Here is a 22,950-nt window from a genome sequence, read left to right as displayed (position 1 = left end):
ATGCTCCTTACACATTACAGTGGAAAACAAGTTGATGTAAATTTTTATTGGTGAAAACATACATGGTCTTCAAAAAGAGGTTTTTTTTTTTTTTTTTTTTTTTTTTTTTTTTTTTTTTTTTTTTGAGACAGAGTCTTGCTCTGTCGCCCAGGCTGGGGTGCAGTGGCCGGATCTCAGCTCACTGCAAGCTCCGCCTCCCGGGTTTAGACCATTCTCCTGCCTCAGCCTCAAAAAGAGATTTTAAAACTGACGTTTATCAAGTAGGTGCAACTATAGAATAGGGGTACTCTAAAACTGTAATTAATCAGTTGGCAAAGGCTTTGTATTGCAAGCACATTCATAGCCCATAATATGCAAAATGAAGTGCTCTTCATTATGTTAATCTTTGGTAAAGACTTATTAAACTTGTTTTGAGCATATTTCCATTAAGTCAGTCAGAAGCTAATTTAGCTGAGAGTGGGAAATTATCAAACATTTGGAAAATAAGACCTGGAAGGAGATAGGGAATTCATGATTATTCAATTAGAAAAAAAGGAAATCTAACAAGTTATTTAATGGATTATATGTATATAAAAAAATTATTTAGGGAAGGTAATGCTTAATTATACTTATGCCCACAAGGTTTCCCAGTGTTTCTCAACTATGGCTGTACATTAATTTGTGGAGCTGAAAAAAATAAAATGTACAAACAATGCCCAAACATGCTTGGATTTCTTCTCTAGAGATTCTGATTCAGTGAGTCTGGCAAGGGGTATGACATCTGTAATTTTTTGTTTTTAAATCTTCATGGATGCTTGTGATATAGAGCCAGAATTGAGAAATATTGGTTTAAGTGTTTGACAGGCTGGGTAGCAGTATTCTTAGGCAGATGGTAGAAAAGAAACATGTTAATTACTGTATATAGAGAGGATGTCGTTTTAAAGCAGTCATAACATCTTGAGATCTGTGGTGTAACCATGAGGAAATACACTGCCTTTTTGTTCTGCCACTGCCTTTGGAGACAGGGCTGTGAAACTGTTATGTGAAATATTTGGAAAGGAACTGGAGTTCCAGGTCTTGAGTTATGGTGTTTTTCCTTCTTAGAGTTTATCACTGGTCAAGAGAACGAGCAATATAAAAGACCATAAAGTCTAATTATGGTTGAAAAGTCTATTCTTAAACATGCAAGGCTTTGTCAGGTGCGGTGGCACATGCCTGTAATCTCAGCACTTTGGGAGGCTGAGGCAGGCGGATCATTTGAGGCCAGGAGTTCAAGACTAGCCTGGCCAATATGGTGAAACCCCATCTCTACTAAAAATACAGAAATTGGCCAGGCGTGGTGGTGCATACCTGTAATCCCAGCTACTGGGAGACTGAGGCACGAGAATCACTTTCACACCCGGGAGGCAGAGGTAGTAGTGAGCTGTGATTGCACCACTGAACTCCAGCCTGGGAGACAGAGTGAGACTGTGTCTCCAGATAAATAAAATAAAATAAACCAAACTAAACTAAATTAAAATAAAATAAAATAATTAAGTTTCAGGTGATCCTCACATTTTACTGATCAGGTTAAGAATGCAAATGACGTTTCACAGATGAGAAAACTATAGCACAGGTAGATTTAGTTATTACAGATCATTTAATATATTTTCATTTATTCCTAGTAACCTGCTACTTACAGAAGGTTTTTTTTTTTATCATTAGTAGGATAACTATATCATGTACTGCCGCGTTTATTTATTGACTTTCATTTATCCCCCGTAACAGTGTAGATGAAGAAATCAAAGGTTTCTAATGATGCTCAATGTTTGTTTGTTTTGTTTTTATGTTCACACAAAATAAAGGACAGCATTGGTCCTAATCTAAAGCTCATCCTCTTTTCAGTTCACAAATGCTTACATCAATATTCTTTGATCCCATTACAGTGGTATTTAGATTTTAACTTTGTTATTGAAAAATAATCATGGTTAAATCTCTTTGAGACTTAGGCCATTAAAAGTAAAAATCATCTACCGACTTTTTATTCATAGTAGTAATGCAATTCAGAGTAGCAACATTTTGAAGGCATATCAAAATACTTAAAAAGGTTTAAATTACCCTGTTTGCTGAAAGTAAAAGAATGTACTGAAAGAAATGGTAAGAGAGGTGTTTCTGATGAATTAAAATTGTGCTCTTGGGTTTGTCTTTTTTACTGTGGTATATGGTAGGAGGGAACAGTTTTCCCTTAAATTTTTTTCTTGGTTTATTAGGAGAATATCTGCTCCAAGAAATTTACTTTCACAGAATATTATATAATTAAACATATACTATTGTAGGATAATTTATTGTCATTTCTAAATACAGTTCATAGAAAATATCATGATCCTTATTCTTTAAACTTCGCAAGATATAAATGTATTTCTAGAAACCTCACAGGATATCACAGTTCTCTAGTTGCTTTCTATTTTATGTGTACCATGTCTTCCATTCCTAGGTTGGAAAATTGAATATGTCCCTTCTGTAGAGATTAGAGTGATATCATTACTTTTCTTTGCCTTGTTCCTCATTGAAAATAATTGATGAACAGATTCTCTGAAAAGATATATAATCTTAAAAATATTAATAATTTATAACATATACCAGTTTTGATACTGTCTCATTCTTCATAAAAGTAGAGGTTGTCAGAATATGTGTGTCAGACGTTTTCATAATACACAGTGGTAATGACAGTAGTGAAAACTTGCCCAGGAGCGTTACTCTCAGACTTTATCACAGACTGGGGGCCCATGCCATGTTTATTTTACTATTTTTTGTTTCTACTTTGCTGACAGTACAAATCCCACAAAGAAGAATAAGCAATAAGAGGAAATATTGTTGTGATTGTAATAACCTAAAAAATAATCATTGAAGATAAAATGAATGGGCTAGAAATGTAATTTATGGGATTTTTAAGGGCCATAATGGATCCTAGAGAAAATCGAGTCCAATTTCCTGATAGTGACAGGATTCGAACATTTTTCCACTGTTGTGTACTTTTTATTGGTTTTCTGAAAAGTGAACTAATCTTACCTAAGAAGATATGACTGGAGTGGACGTGGTGGCTTATGCATGTAATCTCAGCATTTTGGGAGGCTTGAGTCCGAAAGTTCAAGACCAGCCAAGGAAACAAAGCGAGACCTTGGCTTTACCACAAAAAAAAAAAAAAAAAGAAAGCCAGGCATAGTGGCAAGTGCCTGTAGTCCCAGCTACTCTGGAGGCTGAGACAGGAGGGTCCCTTGAGTCCAGAAGGTTGAGGCTTCGGTGAGCCATGATTATGCCTCTGTACTCTACCCTGGGTAACAGAGTGAGACCCTTACTGAAAAAAAGGTATTACTGGACATAAAACATGTTTCTTAGGTTTTAAGAAAACTCATTCATTCATTGAATGTCTACTGTGTGTCATATGGTTTTCCAGGCTTTGGGAGTGAAGAGAGCAGATAAACGTGTTCTTATTACCTGAGACTGTTTGAGAGCCTTCCACCCTCTAGGATGGAAGTATAGCATAGGCTGCCAAACATAGTTGTGTAATTCAGCCAAAGATGGTCCCAACTGAAGGAAAAGGAAGTAGGTACAGAATTCAGTATGACTGTATAATAAGCAAGGAGGGAAATCAAAGAATGGCATGAGCATATAAGAATAGTGTAGGACATGCTCGAATTTCAAATGAACTGATGTTTGTGAGAATAATTGAAAAGTATTTTTTTCAAGTAATATTCTTACCTGCAAAATTCTTATCTGTTTGGAGTAACTGAAGACCCAACTGTTAATATTGCTTTTATAATTCTGTTGCTAAACTTTTGAGATCCTTGAGGATAAAGACTATGATTTGTACCCTCAGTGCTTATTAAAGTTCTCAAATAAGAAAAATTGAATGGGTTAAGCAAACTTGGTTAAGGAATATCACTCTGTAACTTGCCATCTTTACCTCCTAGGAGCTACAAAATGGGAGAACATGGAGACTAATTAGGATCATTAGTACAAGAAGCTCTGCTTGTTTCCCCGTAATATGCCCATTTTTCTTGCCACACAATTCTGTATAGTAGTGAATGAAAGCAGGTAGGGTTGGAAAGAAACCAGTGGTCATGGGGAAGAGAGAAAGACTAGGTAAGTGATTCAGAATTCCAGAATGTGAGGTATGAAAACGAGGTTCTCCTGTTGTGTGGATCTGGAGAGAGGTCTTGGTTCAGGTTTTCTAGTATTAATGGTATAAGTCAGTTAGAGGGATACAATAACATAATGAAATGAACCCAATAATCGTATGTCTGATTCTGTACTGCTACTTTTCTCCACTTTAGAAACACACTAAAGGAAACCACCCTTCCAAAGCTATGTGCATAGTTTAAAGATTAAGTAGTATAGTATAATGGGGGCTGTGATGAAAAGTACATGTCCTACCTTGCCCATGCCTACCCCTTCCCGAGAAGGATCCATTTAATTGTTACTGGTCATGTTGCTAACTCTGAATAAAATCTCTTGCCAATGTTTTTTGATTCCTCAACTTTATAAATTATTGGTTGATTTCCTGCCTTACTAAAATTTGCCTCATATCTCCCCTCCCCTGTAGTCTTATGCCTATTCTTACTTTGTTTCCTTGTTGCCTTTGTAAATTTCAAAAAGTATCTTATAGTTAATTCTGTATTTCTTGCTCTGTCAATTGTGCATACTAGCTCTTGGCTCCCCACTCTGTAAAATGAGAATGTTAATCCATCACTTTTGCATGTTTGTTTCCTCTTCCTTTTTTTTTTTTTTTTTTTTTTTTTTTGAAACAGAGTCTCACTCTGTTACCCAGGCTGCAGTGCAGTGGCGCGATCTTGGCTCACTGTAAGCTCTGCCTCCCGGGTTCACGCCATTCTCCTGCCTCCGCTTCCCGAGTAGCTGCGACTACAGGTGCCCGCCACCACGGCCGGCTAAATTTTTTGTATTTTTTGTAGAGATGAGGTTTCACCATGTTAGTTGGGATGGTCTGGATCTCCTGACCTCATGATCCGACCACCTCGGCCTCACAAAGTGCTGGGATTACAGGTGTGAGCCACTGCGCCCGGCCCTGTTTCCTTTTTCATCCTCCTTTCCTTTGCCAACTGTAGTCACGTGTAATTAATATAAACTTTTAGTTTGATTCTAAAAGTTGAAAATGGGTGAACAGTATGTATTATGACTTTTTTCTGTGATGACTTTTTTATTCCACAGTCAAATGATATCCTGTGAATACATTTCCTTCCTTGTACAGCTGCTTTTCTTCCTTCTCCCCCACTTCCCTTATGCATTGGCTGCTGTCATCTCATGGTTAAATGCCTGAGGCTTCTCAAGGATGGAGTCACATCTCTGGAGCCCTCTTGTTCTCAGGAACCTGCCTCCAGTGAATACCTCCTTGTTCTTCTCTAAGCTGGACCAGTGTTGTTTATGTCAACTGTACTGTTTTCCTCCTGGATTTTTTTCATCTTTTTTTTCTGGGTTGAATTCAGTGTTTATTAGATTCCCCATCATTGCCTTGTGTGTGGGTGTGGGGGGGCGGGGTTTACTCTTTCAATTTATTGGAGCATAGTCTTAAATGACTTCCAAAAAGAATGATACGATATTTGAGGCCCATGAATATCTAGAAGTCTTTGTTCTATATTTAGATCTTGTCAGGGGTTTCCTTGAATGTCTTTATAACTCTGGGGACATTACTTTACTATTTTCTAGCAACTAGTAAACATTGCTAGCAAACTAGCAATTTGATCATTTCTTTGCAGGTGGTCACTTGTTTGTTGTTTTGTTTCTTTTTCCCTGGAAGTCTATAGGTCTTCTTTTTAAGCCTTAAGGAACATTTTAGAGTGGCGTATTTAGGTTGGGACTAATTTCGTTTATCATTCTGTGTACTTCCATCTAAGGACCCATGTTCATTAGAAGCGGAGTAAAATCTGTTTTCTTCTATTATTTCGTTGATACTTTTCTTCTTTTTCTTTGTTTTCTCTTGTTGGATGTTACATGTTCTGAAATGATCCTTATATTGCTTACTTTTTATTTTATATTTTCTGGTCCTTTATTTTTTGGCTTTACTTTTTTAAAGGGATCTTGGAATGAAATGACGGCATACATATTTGTTCAGCTTGGTATCTTGAACCAAAGACCTCTGTGTACTACTTTTCAGTCATTATAATATCCAAAATTGGGATTTTCTGAGCAATTTTCATCAGCATATTTTAGGAATTAATGTAGATTTTAAACTATTAGTGAGAAATACAAATGATTGTAATTTACAAGGGTAAAATATTTTTCTTGGGACTTTTACTTACATGTATTTCTAAAACCATACTAATTCTTTACATGATCAACATTCTTATTTATTTACAAGAATATTGAATTTTCTTTGTTGCTTCTCATCTGTTAAATGTCTTGTTTGTAAATCGTGGATGAAATAAATTTAAAAAGTCAAATGCAGGACAGAAGGAAATAAGTAGCTGACTTGCAAAAATGCTAAACCGTAGGTTTTTTTTCCTCCTACTGTGCTGTATTTCATTTAGGTTGCTAAATAGTTAAATTCATTCACTGCTTATGAAAAATGTTTAAATGTTTCAGATAAAAATATATTTAAGACTATCATATGTTTTAATTTGTTTTCATTAAGAATTCTAGTGTTTGCTTGCCTTAAATTCATTGCCTTTTATTACCTATTCATATATGGTGTTAATATTTATCATTCATACAAGCTAATTCTTGTTTTTAACAGCTTTAGTGAGCTATACTTACATATAATGATACATATAATATACTTACATATAATGATATGTAATGATATGTAAGTATTGGCTTGTCAATTTCTGCAAACAGCTGGGATTCTGATAGAGATTGTTTAGGTTTTTTCGATAAGTTTGGTGATTATTGCCATCTTAATAATATTGTCTTTGTTCCGTGGATGTAGGATATCTTTTCATTTATTTAGGGTTTCTTTCAGCAGTACTTTTTAGTTTTTGATGTTATAGGTCTTGAATTTCTTTGGATAAATTTATTTTTAAATATTCTATTCGTTATGATGTTATTGTAAGTGGAATTCTTTTCTTAATTGCATTTACAGATCGTTCATTGCCAGGGTATGATTTTTATGTATGTTGGTCTTGTATTATGCAACCTTGCTGATTCCATGTTGAATAGATGAGTGGTGAGAATGGACATGCTGTCTTTTTCCCTATCTTAATGGGAAAGCATTCAGTCCTTCACCAGTGAGAAGGATGTTAGCTGTGAGTTTTTCATAGATGCTCTTCGTCATGTTGAGGAAATTCCCTTCTATTTCTAGTTTTATTGAGTTGAGTGTTTAATCATAAAACGGTGTTGATTTTTGTCAGATTTTTTTTTCTACACCCGTTGAGATGTGTGGTTGTGCGCTGTATTCTAACATCGTGTATTCCATTGATCCCGTATACTTTTTAAAGATATGATTGTTTATTTCTATTTCTCATTTAATTTTGCCAAGTATTGTTCCTCTCAGTAGCTATAGACTCTAAAATGTTTTTTGGCTTATCATTTTACACATGGAGATATTTGTAAGGAGGTTGTCTCAAAATTACAACTAGAATTAGAATACGGAATTCTAGCTTTTTGCTTATCTTGCTGGGCCATATTGCTTCATTATTAAAATTAATTTTTAAACGTGATACCCTCAGCTAACAATTGTTAACAATGAGAAATGACTCTAGTATATTATTCTTTAAATTAGCATATTGTTTACTATCTAATTGGTGTGTGATGTTCACTTACTACAAGTTACATTTAGTCTAGTTTTATAGAATTAGACCAATCTGGGTTTATTAAGTTTTATAGAGTTAGACCAATCTGGGTTTATTAAGTACTCAGTTGTGAAACGTTGATTGTAAATATATGTTCCTTTTCCAGTTTTAAGATGATTTACAATAAATCAGGAAGTAACATTTACATGTGAAAATGGGCTCTTAATATATTTTGCTGTGTGTGTGTGTTTGCGTGTGTGCTATAAGGGTTGGTAATTTATACTGTGGGTTCTGGAATTAGACTGCCTTGGTTCAAATCTCAGCTTCTTTACTAACTAAGTGAGTAGCCTTGAGCAAGTTACTTAAACTTTGCGCCTGAGTTTCCTTATTTGTAAAAACAGAGCTTATCATAGAGAACTATTGTGAGATAATACATATGTAGTATTTTACTTGACACATCTTAAGTGTTCAGCAAATCTCAGCTTCAGTGATGATGCTGGTGATGATGATGGTGCTGACGATGATGATGTACTTAAAGACCTCCCAATTCCTCATTTATTCCTCCCTTCCCAACCGATCAACCAGAAAAAGCCATTTAAGCAGTGAGATTAATGCTTGTTTTGAATTTGATATACACTACTGTAAAAAAAAAAAAAAAGTTTTACTGGCTCTGGCATTTGTTTCTGCTCGTGTGTCCTGTACACCTCTTCCTGCTTGTTCATTAATTGCTAGTTTTGTCATGTTATTTTTTTTCTGTAATTATTTTTCTCCTATTGCTTACATAGAGGGTCGTGACTAAATTACAGAGCCTTGTGTTCAGAGACTGTGCTCCTGATCTGTTTTAACTTTGTCTCGTACATCTCTTCATAAATACGCCAGTGATAATGGTGCTTGTCTGAACATGGACCATGAGTCTAGCTGTGCAGGAATTATCTGACATGTATCGTGGGTCAGATAAATTAATTGGTTTGCTTTAAAAACAATAATTACTAGTGGGATTAGGTAGTTATTATAGCTCTTGTTAGTCAAGCAATAGAAAAATTGAGGACAGAAATGTACCTGAGATAGGAATATTGTATTATCTTCAAAAGAATACATTGAAGTTTAGAGTTACAAGCTAAGATACAGTGACAGAAAAAGATACTTACGTTTCCCTTATCGTTGATTTATACGTATATAAAAGAACAAATATTAGAATAGTAAGTGAATATTTCCTCACTTGATAAATTTGCGGTAATGTTCAGTGTATAATCTTTTGGTTTTTCTTCATTTTAGTTTCCGACATTTAATTTTTTTCATTTAATTGTGAACATAGCCACAGTAAATGGAAATCACTAAGCAGATCTTCATTACAGTGTTTGACTTTTTTAATAAAAATGTTAACTCGGTAATGTCAGTATTAGGAAAAATCGTGTGCAAGGAATAATAATTATAGATGTGAAAAGATATGAATGTTTTGTGATTTAATAAATTCAGTGTTGACATTTTCTTGTATTATAATGGTATGTCCACTGTCAGGGAACATTTAGTTCTAGCCAACATGGTGAATAATACATTGTCTTAAATAATGATAGTGGATACCATTTGGTAAGTGCACTCTATGTGGTTTAATCCTCACTGAAGTTCTGCAAGCTAGTCTAGATAGGTCTTATATGCATTTTATAGATTACATGGTTAAGACCTGTAATAATTCTCTCCAGATCACAGCATCAAATAGCAGAGCTGGCATACGAACTAACTTGAAAGTAGAGGTCTTCAAGTCTCATTGTGCCTCAGATGGTTCCTGTGGCACAATAAGTAAATAAATAATAAATAAATGAACAAACAACCTACCCAGGCATCTCCTCTGAAAATTCGGGTGTAGCAAGTTTGCAATGGGGCCACAATTCTGATAAACTACCAGGATAGGGAACTACTTGCTCTGAACTTTGTGTCCTTTCTATGTTAGTTTCTCAAGATTACATGTATCATTATCTATTCTTAGAACTTAATTTAAAATTTTTTGTTATGAAGTAATAATGTACGAATTTTTCTCCAATCCATAGGGCAGTTTTGGTGGTAGGACCCCTTGGGGCTAGCTGCATCTGTATAGTACTGCCTTATTTACAGGAAAAAGGGAATGAAATAAGTAATTTTGAGAAAAAATCATTTCTCTGAGCCTTAGAAATGTCACCTGTAAAACATGAATAATAACTACCTTTCAGAATTAGTGTGATGATTAGGTGCCATTATGTATTTAAGGCATAGTGCCTAACCACTTAGTAGTTACTCAGTAAATGGTTCTTATTGTTTATTAAGAAGTTATTTTTATCATATTAGCTAGAAGTTAAGGAACTATGTTATATCAATTTTAAAGTACATGTTTTGTTTAGAGTAGTGTCATACATAGCCTAAGAGTAAAACCTCTCTTGACCTCTGTGTAACTGACTTCCTAAATTTATAGACATTTTTCATTCTCTTTGGAGAAAACATTGATTGATGCCCATGGCAATTTGAAATTTCAAAACCAGTAAGCTATTTCTTAAGAAAGCTCAAATTAATAGACCTGTTGCTTATTCTTTACTTACCAAGAATCAGTTTTTCTGTATTCCCAATGTTTTTATGTCTATTGTATTAGATATTCTAATCAGGTAAATCACCTTAATATTCTATAAAATGATGAAGTACAAATGTCAAAAGAGATATTTTTAAATAAACATCTAAGATGAATGCATTTAAAAGACTTTATGAAAGTCAGTCACTTAAAATTTCCCTCCCGATTTGGTGTGGATACCTATAATGACTGAAAAAGAATAGTAAGACTGTATATGAATGCTGTACTTGTATTGTTTGACATTATCTTTGAAGTTCCATTTAAGAAGTTAAACTGGAAATCTTATACTTGGGTAGTGATAGCTATGTTTTACTCAAGAAAAACAACTCTGATTTTTAGTTAATAGATTCATACTTAAAGAAAATATCTTTGCCTAATATCAAAAGATTAGCAGTATTGTGTATGTTTTGTGATAAAATAATATGTAAGGTAAGTATAATTATTATGATTTTCTACAGTAACTCACTTTCAAAAAAAATCAACTTATTCTTTGATCCCGATCTGGTCTCAAAAGAGAGGTTTGACATTCATGTAAAATGGGAATTATAAAATATGCTAATTTATGCCAGAAAGAATAATTTAGCTGAAGAGATTAGAATTAGACTCACTATACTGGGTAGAAGGGCAGGTTCTTTTTCTAAAGAAAGAAATGGGTGAACAGATACACAGATTTTTCTTTTTTATGGCCTGTCATGGTGTGATTTGCACATTGCCAATACTATTAATTTGAAATCTGGTTTCCTGCAGTTGTATTTGAGCAACTGGTATAGCAAAAATACTACTACTACTGTGACTACTACTGTTACTACTACTACTACTGCTACTACTACTGGCTGCTACTGCTACTACTATTATTACTACTAACAATAATTCTAGGTGTTTAAAGAGGAGGGTACTATGAGCTAAACATACTCAACCTGTTAATTTATAAAATTTATAATTAATTGCTAGTAATAAATAGAAAAAACTCTTGAAAATGAGTACCGTATAGAAAATTTCTAGAAATCCAAAGGAAAAAATCATAGCAAATAGGAATTAAACCTATGGCACAATTGTTTTCATTAAGAACTTTGTGGCATGTATTACTAGAATACAGAAACAGACTGTACCTGAATGTGAATTTATATACCGGCAACTATAATTTATTAAATCCCACCAAATTTTACTTTTACATTTTGCTTTTTACTTTAGGGTAATATTTAATAACTGGCAAAATGAGATTAGTTTACAGCTGATTAAAATGACTGCCTTCTTATTTCAAGTTTATGAAGGTAAAATGCATATAACAGTGCCTGACACATAGTGAGTTCTACAAATGTACAGTTTTTTTTTTCTGTTCTGTTTTGATGTTTTTACTCAGCGTGCTTTACTAATTTAGAGTGTAGACTCTGGAGCCAGAATGCTTCTTTATATTCTATTTTCGCTACTTCTAGTTGTGTGACTTGAGGCAGGTTACTTAATTTCTTTGTACTTCAGTTTCCTTATCTGTTTAAATGGGGGAAGATAACATATTCTTCATGAGTTATGAGGATTAAATGAGTTGATATAAATAACATTTTCATAATGCCTAACACGTGGAAAATGTTATATAAATATTTGCTGTTATTATTGTATGCCAATTCATTTTAATCAGTATCCATGCCTGTTGTAAAAGATGGACACATTCATTTGGTGAAACAAAATCACGTGTCAATTAGAAACATAGTTATGTAGTTCTTCATTATATTTTTAGCCTTACTTAAAAATTACACGGCAGAAATGAAAAATGACAGTAAAAAGATTACTGTTCCGAAAAGCAATATTCCAAAATGACATTTGCCTACTTTTCAGATTTGTTTGCTGATTACAGCAAAATTGGACGTTCTGTAGATCCAACCACCTTTGTCGTCTTTTTGTTATTTTAAGATGAAGAAAATAATTTGGGCCAGCATAAAATGTATTACCTATATATTATCTTGTTTTAATATGTTGCTGATGTTAATAATTCATTTTCTTCTAATTTGCTTATTTTGTTTAAACCTGTAATCTCTGAGACTTTTCAACAGAAACTATTAGATGGATGTGTAACAAACCTAGCTCTAAATCTCAACTTCAGTAAATAGCCTGTATTGAAAATGAGGTCATTGGAATATTTATCAGCCTATTATATAATTTACCAGTTTCAAAAAACCAAACAAATACCATAAACTCCTTAATGGAATTAATTACAGCTTTGGTCGTCCAGGAGTAGAATGTTATTGCCAGCATGACAGTGGAGCTGCAGTAATCCAGCTCCAGTTCCTGATTAATGAGGTTAGTGAATTGTTTTAATCATTTCTACTTATATCTAAAGTAGGGCCACATCTAGTCTCTCAGATTTCTTACATGCGTTCACATTTATTTAAATATTTGAACAAAAATTAATTTATAATCAGAAATAGTAATTCATTTTAAAGTAGCGTCATGAACAGTTACATAAATAATGTAAAATGTTTTCTCAAGACAATGTTGTAAACTAAATGGCCTAAGGTAAACGTTTTTGGTAAAACATGCTGCATTTAAATTTTAAGGGATATTGAATGCTGGGTAACATAGAAATCTATATTAAAATATTTTTTAAAAGATTGAGCTTATTACAAATCAAAGAATGTGCTTCTTTAATGAATTGCTTTGAAATACAACCAAGAAACCAACATTCATTCATTAGAAAGTAGTTACTGCCCAGAGTTCTTAATTAACACACAAATATGTCAGTTGCTTTAAGTAATTGACCTTGCCTTTCCTTTTGAAAGTATGGAAGGAGCTAGAGAAAACAGCATTTTATCAGCATAGGAAACACGGTTTTTGCATATTTTAAGAACATAGGAGCAGCTCTGAGAATAGATGTTTACTGCAAGTATTGATAGGGAAAACTGGTCGTAGAAGGAAGAAAGAGAAATTGCTTCAGAAAAGGCTCTGATCTCCTTAAATATGAGGATAGATTGTGGACATTAGTTTAGTCCATAAACCCTTAGGCTCCGTGGAATAATTTCTTAAATGTATGTGAGACAAAATAAATTCCTGAATACCTATGGCTTTTGATAAATGTTTTATTCATACCAGAGGATTTAAGAAAGGCATCCTGGGTATAAAAAGATAATTATGACAACATGAAAACCTCCATAAAACTGTAATCCAAATAATTTGCAATTGTCTAGATTTTTCAAGGTCAGCGGATGTGTTTTTAAAACCTTCAGTATCCTGTATAGAAGTGTATATCAGGCATTTTAAAATGTTAAATTTTTAAAAATTACAATGTAGAAAGTTGTTGAAGCCATATATGAAGACTCAGATTATTTTTCCTCTTTTAAAGAATGTTTTATTATGGAATCATTATACTCATGGTTAAGTTTAAAAATAGTTTCAGAGAGAGCTTGTGTACCCTTTTAGCTTCTCTCAGTAGTAAAATTTTATATAACAATAATACAATAGCAAACCAGGAAAATGACATCAAAACAATACTATTAACTAGACTATAGACCTTTATTTAGATTCTCCAGTTCATATATGGACTCATTTGTGTGTTTGTGTGTGTAGTTCAATTTTATCACATGTACAGATGTATGTAAGAATCACATCAAGATACAGGTCAGTTCCCTCAGCACTAAGGGAAGGAATTCCCTCAGAAATAAAGAAGTGCCTTCAATACTAAGGGAATCCTTTTGTAATTGAATTCCTGCTCACCCTCAGTCCCTGGCAACTATTAACCTGTTTTCTCTCTCTCTCTCTCTTTTTTTTTTTTTTTTTTTTTTTTAAGATGGAGTCTCACTCTGTCACCCAGGCTGGAGTGCAATGGCGTGGTCTTGACTCACTGCAGCCTCCGCCTCCCGGGTTCAAATGATTCTCCCGCCTCAGCCTCCTAAGTAGATGGGACTACAGGCGCATGCCACCACACCCAGCTAATTTTTGTATTTTTAGTAGAGACAGGGTTTCACTGTGTTGGCAAGGCTGGTCTCTTAACTCCTGACCTTGTGATCTGCCTGCCTCAGTCTCCCAAAGTACTGGGATTATAGGCATGAGCCACCATGCCTGTCCTGTTCTTCATTTTTATACTTGTGTTAAGATTATTTTTTAAGCAACACTTGAGCCAATGTTAATAAAATACGGCAGATCATTTACTGTAGACCTAAATTTTAGAAATCTTAAATTTGTGCTGTTTTTATTCATACTAAGTATTCTTTTTCTCTTCAGTAAGATTGATCATAGACTTCTTTGGAAGGGCCATTTTTTTTTTGACCTGCTTAAATGTTAAATTATAAATACATAAAGGTAGTTTTTTTTGGTTTGTTTTAAAAAGTGGAAATCTGACAATTAGGTGGACCTGTTTGCTTTCAGATTTGGAAAACTATATACTATATAGGTGAAGGAGCCACCTTAAGAGGAGGTTAGTTGTTATTGCTATTTTGGCTCTATGTCTTCTCTTCTTCCTGGAGATTTTGAGATGCAGTAAACATATTAAGAAAGAGGGTGACATGGCCTTTTATTTGATGAAAATAGGAAAGAGCAGTACAAATCTTTGACACCCTAAGTATTTTGAGTTTCCCTACTTCAAAGTGATCTAGATAAGACAATGCTTTTAGTGAAATGGAGAGAATGTGGACTTTATGTATTTCTGCTTTCCAGTTGTCATGTCCTATCAACAGAAGTTACACACTAGGGTAGCCCTCATAGAATTTTGAAGATGGAAAGGAGTTGGAGAGAGAATATAAATCTTGTCCTGGTAGCTGTTTTAATTCTTCTGAGTAGATGAGAAACTCTTATTTTGAAAGAGGGAGACTTTACAATTTCTTACAATAACCTAAAAGATTGGTCTTGCAAATCTTTTTTGAAATTAATGTAAATTCGGCATGTTACATCTCTTGTCTTACTCTTCTCTCAGTTCTTGATGATAGATTTCTAACTCCTTTGAAGAAAAGCATTCAGATGTCTTAATAAATCAGCTCTAGTCTAGAGAGTCTTAATTTTATTCACAATTGTCACATTGCATTTACAATTTTATATCAGTATCATCTCTAGAGGTTTTTCAAAGTATACTTGCATAGATCTTTGGTCTGTGTCTTCAGCCATTTTCTGTTGCTATAACTGAACACCTGAGTCTGGGTAATTTATAAAGAAAGAAGTTTATTTATTTAACTTTTGATTCTGGAGGCTGGGAAGTCCAAGATTGAGCAGCTGCATCTGGCTGACTTCTGGTGAGGGCCTCATGCTGCCTCATAACATGGTAAAGAAGCAGAAAGGGAAGCTCGTGCATGCCAGGAGAGCAAAGAGGTCACCCTCACTTTATAACAACTCACTAGCGAAAGAACTAATCCAGTCCTGTGAGGGAAGGAACTCCCTCCCTACCTGGAGACTGCATTAAACCCTTCACAGAGGCAGATCTTTTATGACACAAATGAGGGATGGTTCACCACCTCTCAACACCACTTCACTGGCAATTACACTTCAACATGATGTGTTTTGGCATTGCAAACCACATCTAAACCATAGCACTCTGGAAATTCTGATTTGTTGGGTTTGGGTGAGAATGAGCCACTTAAATGATTCTCAAATACTGCCAGGCTTTTTCTTCCCTATAAATAATAATATTTAGTTGTATCAGACATTTTAACATTCTAAATTAGTCAGATTTCAAACCTTCAGACATGGATATTACAGTGTGCCAAATGCTATGTTTATTTTCCATACCATTCTAATGGTAGAATTATGATCTGAGCATAGTACTTCCATAAGGATTTGTCTTAAGCCAAATGAAATGAGGATGTTACTTCATATCATATTTTGCTCTGCTAATCAAGGAGGTATGTATAATAGTTACAAAGTAACTTACAATCTGATCTCTAATGTTAAATAACTGGATGTTAGCCATACTATTCCACTAGATCCTAGTATACTTTCGGCTTATGAGATACTAAATTATACTTTAAATTATTGAAGAAGTTAATTTATTTACGTACATGTAATACACATGCACTTTTTACATCTGCTGTTTTGAATTTGAGGCAAATGTTTCTTAGATCTAAATCTGCTGGCAGAAAGTTTTGAAATTTGGGAAGGAGATATTTCTGGCAGCTATTGAGTAGGCTTCATGTTTATAAAATGTATTATATATGAAATGTATTATTTTTGATTTTAAGGGAGCTCTTGTGAGTGCCTTGGCTGATGACACCTTACACTTATGGAATTTGCGTCAGAAGAGGCCTGCCATACTACATTCGCTTAAATTTTGCCGAGAAAGGTAAGAATTCTCCCAGTTATCCTATGTATAGGATATTTACTATTATGATATTTTCTTGAATTTCAGTCTTTGATTTTTTTGTGTGTGATGGACCTTATGCACAATCTAAAAACTAATTCAAAAACTTCAGAGGATATACTGAAAAGCAAGATTCCTTTTTTAGATCCATCTTACTTTCTTCAGGCAACCACATAAGTTTCTTTTGTGTCCTTGTGGAAGGATTTACAGGGTATATATAAAAGAAAAAAATCTCTGTATATCTCCTCTGCTTTTTTTTTTTTTTTTTTTTTTGCATAAAAGGGAAACTATTACATACTCTTCCTGTAACTTGTTTTTACTTAACATATCCCATAGATTGGCTCATATCAGCACATTTAAATCTTCCTGAATCATTTTCATAACTGCATAGTATTCATTTTACTCTGTTGTGATGTTATGTTACATATATGTCTTTGTCTACATATACAGGTATATCCGTAAGATAAATTTGTAGAAGTAGATTAGCTTGGTCATAGAAATTTCTTCTAATATGACTTATGAATTTGGGGCTTTGATTGGAAAAACTTTTTCACCCTTATTTTATTAGCCATTGTCCTCTATATGTTTTTGTAGTACTCTTTTTTTTTTTTTTTTTTTGAGGCATAGTCTTGCTCTGCCATGATCTGGGCTCACTGCAGCCTCTACCCGCCAGGTTCAAGCAATTCTCATGCCTCAGCCTCCTGAGTGGCTGAGACTAGAGCGTGTACCACAACACCCGGCTAATTTTTGTATTTTTAGTAGAGACAGGGTTTTGCCATGTTGGCCAGGCTGGTCTCGAACTCTGACCTCAAGTGATCTGCCCTCCTCAGCCTCCCAAAGAGCCAGGATTACAGGCATGAGCCACGATGCCTGGCCTTTCTAGTACTCTTAAAGTTTTACTTTTTATACTTAATCTTTGATTTATATGGAATTTATTTTGGTATGAAATATGAGTAAGGATATAGTCCCCTCAATAATTTGAGAGACATATATTGTTATTTTATATACACGTGTGGTTGTATATATGTATATAATATGTAGTTAACATTAAAAGCACAATCTTTTTTTATGTATTTTGAGGAAATTTTTAAAATTTTGAATCTTATAGGAATACCAAAAGGGAAATACTTGATTCTTTTATTTTAATTTCTAAGGAAAAGTTGATTTTCTTAAGCAGCTACTTTTTTCCAGTCAAGTTTTAGTTTTTAATGTCTAAAATTTTGATTAAAACCTGTTGACAATAAAGGCGGAAGAAGAGAATGTGAGAACAATATAGTTATAACAACTGTAATAACAGTAGAGGTAAGAAGTGTGAACTTAAAGTAGAGGAAGGAAACCTGTGAGTTCTAGGGCTTTATCTTAGACTCTCTTATTTGATTCTCATGACATCTTATGGAATTAGTGAGAAACATGATTTGGGAGAAACGATACTTGGAATAAGGCAAAGGGTAAAAAGCAGCATAGAGACTAGAGAGTTGGGAGATGTAAGGAAAAATAGGTATAATCACAGCTAAGTCATGACGAGGTAACTGGTGACTTTTTTGACATAGTAAGTACTGAGTAAGTATTTGATTGTTAAACAGAAAATGAGATATCTTAAAGTTTGTAGTAGTAGTCTTAGGTCTGTCTCTCTATTTCTAACTCTTACTGTATTATGATACCCAAAACAGGGAACTATATCACATTTCTTTGATTTTAACATGCACAGTTTTTAAATTAATAGACTTTATTTTTAGAACAGTTTTAGATTTATAGAATAATTGAGCAGATACTACAGAGAATTTCCATATACCTCGTATACCACCCTCATTCCCCTAACTCATCCCCCCCATGGTGTTCTCTGATATTAACATGCATTAATGTGGTTTGTTACAGTTAATGAACCAAAATTGATACATTGTTGTTAACTAATGTTCATAATATATTAAGGTTCACTATTTGTGTTGAACAATTGTATGTATTTTGATAAATGTGTAATGTCATGTATCTACCATTACAGTGTCATATGGAATAGTTTCACTGACCTAAAAACCAGTGTGTGTCACCTGTTTATTCATACTCTTTCTCTAATCCTGAACCCCTGTCAGCCACTGATCTGATCTGTTTCCTGTCTCTGTAGTTTTTGCTTTTTCCAAAATGTCATATGTAGCCATGTGTTGCATAATGATGTTACACTCAGTGACGATTGCATATATGATGATGGTCCCAAAAGATTATAATGGAGCTGAAATACTCCTATAGCCTAGGGATGTTATAGCTGTCATAACATCATAACATCTTAGTGCAATACATTATTCACGTGTTTGTAGTAATACCAGTATAAACTAACCTATTGTGCTACCAATTCTCTAAAAGTGTAGCACATATAATTGTGTACAGTACATATTTGATAATGATAATCAATTACTATGTTACTGTCTTATATATTAGAATATACATTTTATTACTGTTTTAGAGTTTATTTCTTCCACTTATTTAAGAAAAACAGCCTCAGGCAGGTCCTTCAGGAAATATTCCAGAAGGCATTGTTATCATACTGCAGACCTTCCAGCGGGACAAGATCTAGAGGTGGAAGACAATGAGATTGATGATCCTGATCCTGTGTAGGCCTAGGCTAATGTGTGTGTTTGTGTCTTAGTTTTTTTTTTTTTTTAAAGTTTAAAAAGTAAAAGTAAAAAAAAATTTTAAAAAGCTTATGGAATAAAGAGATAAAGAAAAATATTTTTAATAGTTTTACAACGTGTAAGTGAAGGGTTATTATAAAAGAGTCAAAAAGTTAAAACATTTAAAATGTTTATGAAGTAAAAAGTTTACAGTAAGCTAAGGTTGATTTATTATTGAAGAAATAAATTTTTAAAAATAAATTTAGTCTGGACTAAGTGTCCAGTGTTTATAAAGTCTACACTAGGGTGCAGTAATGTCCTAGGCCTTCACAGTCACTTACCACTCACTGAACTCACCCAGAGCAACTTCCATTCCTGCAAGCTCCATTCATGATAACTGCCCTCTAGAGGTATACTATTTTTTAATCTATTATACTACATTTTTACTGTACCTTTTTATGTTTAGATACACAGATACTTAACCTTTGTGTTACAGTTGGCTACAGTATTCAATATGTAGTACATAGTAACATGCTTTCCAGGTTTCTAGCTTAGGAGCAAGAGGCTGTACTATACAGCCTATCTAGGTTTGTGTAAGTACGCTCCATGATGTTCACACAATGTTGAATTCACCTGCTGATGGGTTTCTTAGAACATAGCCATCTGTACGTGACACCTGACTGTAGTTGGAATCATACGTACAGCATGTAGCTTTTTTAGACTGTCTTCTTTCACTGAGCAATATGCATTTAATGTTACTGGTCTTGACTAGTCTTGTGGCTTGCTAAATCATTTCTTTTTATCAGTAAATCTCTTTTACAGATGTGACAGTTCGTATTTCCATTCACCGATTGAAGGATATCTTGGTTTTTGCTTTTGTTGGCCGTTATGAATAAAGCTGTTATAAATATTCACATGCAGACTTTTTGTGGATGTACATTTTCAACACAATTGTATACCTGGGAGTGCTATTGCTGGATCATATGCTGGGCTATCTTTGGCTTTGTGAAAAACTGCCAAGCTGTCTTCCTTAATGGCTATACTATTTTGCATTCTCACTAGCATTGAGTAAGAGATCCTTTTGCTCCATATCCTTACTAACATTTAGTATTGCCAGTTTATGGTTGTTAGCCATTTTAATATGTGTGTAGTGTTACCTCATTGTTACTTCAATTTGCGGTTCCGTAGTGACACATGATATGGGTTATCTTTTCATATTCTTCTTTGTTTCATATGCTGCTTTGGTGAGTTGTCCAGATTTTTTGCCCATTTTTAAATTGGGCTGTTTGTTTCTTATTGATAAGTTTTAATAATTCTTCGTATGTTTTGGGTACCTTTATCAGATAGCTGTTTTACAAATACTTTGTCCTAGTCTGTGACTTTTACTTTTATTCACTGCACAGTGTCTTTGTAGAGCAGATATTTCATATTAAGTTTAGCGTATTAATTTTTCTTTCAGAGATTACACTTCGGTTGTTTGTATCTAAACATTCATCACCAAACTCAAGATCACTACCTAGATTTCCTCCTGTGTTATGTTGTAGAAGTTTTAGAGTTTTGCATTTTACGTTTAGATCTACGATCCATGTTGATTTAAATTTTTTGAAATACGTAAGTTCTGGGTCTAGAATTTTTTTTTTCCTTTTTTTTTTTTCTTTTTGCGTATGATTGTCCAGTTCTTCCAGCACCATTTGTTGAAAAGATTATCTGTTTCCCATTGAATTGTGTTTGCTCCTTTATCAGAGAGCAATTTACTGTATTTAAGTAGATCTATTTCTGGTTCTCTATTCTGTTTAAGATAGATCAGTTGATCTATTTGTCTGTTATTTTTCTAATACAATCAGCTTTTTGTATCTATGGGATCCACATCTGGATTCAACCATCAGCAGACTGAAAATATTTGGGGGAAAAATAAAAAGATAATACAAATAAAAATACAAGATAACAATGATTTACTTAGCATTTAAATTGTATTAAGTATTAGAAGTAATTAAGAGATTATTTAATGTGCATAGGCTATATGCAGATACTGTACAGTTTTATATAAGGGACTTGAGCATTATTGCATTTTGGTATCTGAGGGGGTTCTGTAACCAATCCCCCACAGATATGGAGGGATGACTGTATACATTGACTTGATTACTGTAGTTTTATAGCAAATCTTGAAGATGGGTAGTGTTAGCCCTCCGACTTTGGTCTTCTTCTTCAGTATTATGTTGGCTATTGTGGGCTTTATGCCTTTTCATATGAACTTTAAAAATCAGTTTGTCAATAGCCACACAGTAGCTTGCTGGGATTTTGATTTGGCTGTTTGAAAGAGGACTATTGACTTTAGCATTTACTTATTTGGTATTTTTAACGTTTTTACTTCTCTGAAATTATAATGTTTTTGTTAATGAATGGTGTCTTATAATTAATTGAAAATGTTTTGTGAATTTTATTAATACTAAATAAAAATAATGGCATGCCCTAGAGTCAATAGCATTTAGAATCAGTAAAATATAGTATTTGATGATTTTGAAATTACATGAAATGACAGTTTGTAATTAATTTGAAGCATTTGTAGTTGACTTTCTGATTATGAGTTTTATGACCTACCAGTGGTTTTCCTTCAACACTTTGAAGTTGTTATTCCACGATTTTCTGCCCTCCTTTTTGTTTTTATGAGAAATTAGTGGTTATTTGATGAGTCCTATTCTCTGGCTGCTTTCAAAATTATCACTTTATCTTTGGTTTTTAGCACTTTGACAATGATATGTGTAGCTATTATTTTCTTCATATTTATACTGCTTGAGGTTTGCTGAGCTGCTGCTTGCCTTTTTTTTTTTTTTTTTTTTTTTTTTTTTTTTGAGAGAGGGAATCTTGGTCTGTTGGGAGTTCAGTGGCATGATCTTGGCTCACTGCAACCTCCACCTCCTGGGTTCAGGTGATTCTCCTGAGCCTCACAAGTAGCTGGGATTACAGGTGCCCGCCACCATGCCCGGCTAATTTTTGTTTGAATTGAAGGCGCTAGCTCCAAATACTGTCACAGTCTTGGGTACTGGGGGTTAGGACTTCACCATATAATTGAGGAGGGCAGCACACAATTCAGCTGTAAAAGAAAAGTAGGCTAAAACCAACTAGGATGCAAGATGTAATTTTTTTTAAACCAGCAAACAAAAGAAAAAGTAAATATATTTTGAAAGTTGAGTAAAAACATACAATTTTAAATATCCTCCTTAATTAGCATGTAGCTTGTCGTGCCAATTGCCAGGCTCAGCTCAGGGATTTGTCTGCTGTATAATTTTTATCACAGGGACTAATTTGCCAATAGTAGTGGCTATAGCATCTCAATCTTCTGTAGCCTGAAAGGAATTGGTAGCAGCAGTATGTCATAGTAGAATACTGGGGGTGTGGACTTTACTTACCCATCCTCTGTTACAGATTGAATTGTTTTCCCAAAAAAAGATAATTTTGAAGTCCTAACTCCTGGTGCCTATGAATGTGACCTTAGTTAGAAATGGGGTCTTTGCAGATGTAGTCAAGTTAATATGAGATTATGAAGGTGAAGGTGAAGACTAATCTGGTGTCCACATAAGAAGAGGTGAAGAGACACAGACACAGAAACTCAGAGAATACCACGTGATGGAGGAGGTAGAAGCTGAGTGATGCAACTGTAAGCCAAGGAATGCAAAGGATAGCTGCCAATACCAGCAACTAGGGGAGAAGCATGTAACAGATTCTCCCCTAGAGCCCTCAGAGAGGGCAGCACCTTGCTGACACCTTGATCTCAGACTTCTTGCC

The 22,950-nt window shown here is 34.1% G+C and overlaps 1 protein-coding gene across 4 annotated transcripts in view; it reads left to right on the top strand.

Moving 5' to 3' along the window:
• The window catches only part of STXBP5 (syntaxin binding protein 5), a 191,881-nt gene that overhangs the window by 19,440 nt on the left and 149,491 nt on the right, over nt 1–22,950 (top strand). For all 4 annotated transcript variants that reach the window (XR_007724950.1, XM_050787300.1, XM_050787299.1 and 1 more), the window contains exons 3-4: nt 12,504–12,585; nt 16,446–16,546. Coding sequence is in view for 3 of the 4 variants with exons in the window: in XM_050787300.1 (XP_050643257.1) it covers nt 12,504–12,585; nt 16,446–16,546 (183 nt within the window). In the remaining variant the exon portion in view is untranslated. The remainder of the gene's footprint in view (nt 1–12,503; nt 12,586–16,445; nt 16,547–22,950) is intronic.

Source organism: Macaca thibetana, chromosome 4, assembly GCF_024542745.1.
Source record: "Macaca thibetana thibetana isolate TM-01 chromosome 4, ASM2454274v1, whole genome shotgun sequence".
Lineage (NCBI taxonomy): Eukaryota > Metazoa > Chordata > Mammalia > Primates > Cercopithecidae > Macaca > Macaca thibetana.
This window is presented reverse-complemented; position numbering and strand designations above follow the sequence as displayed.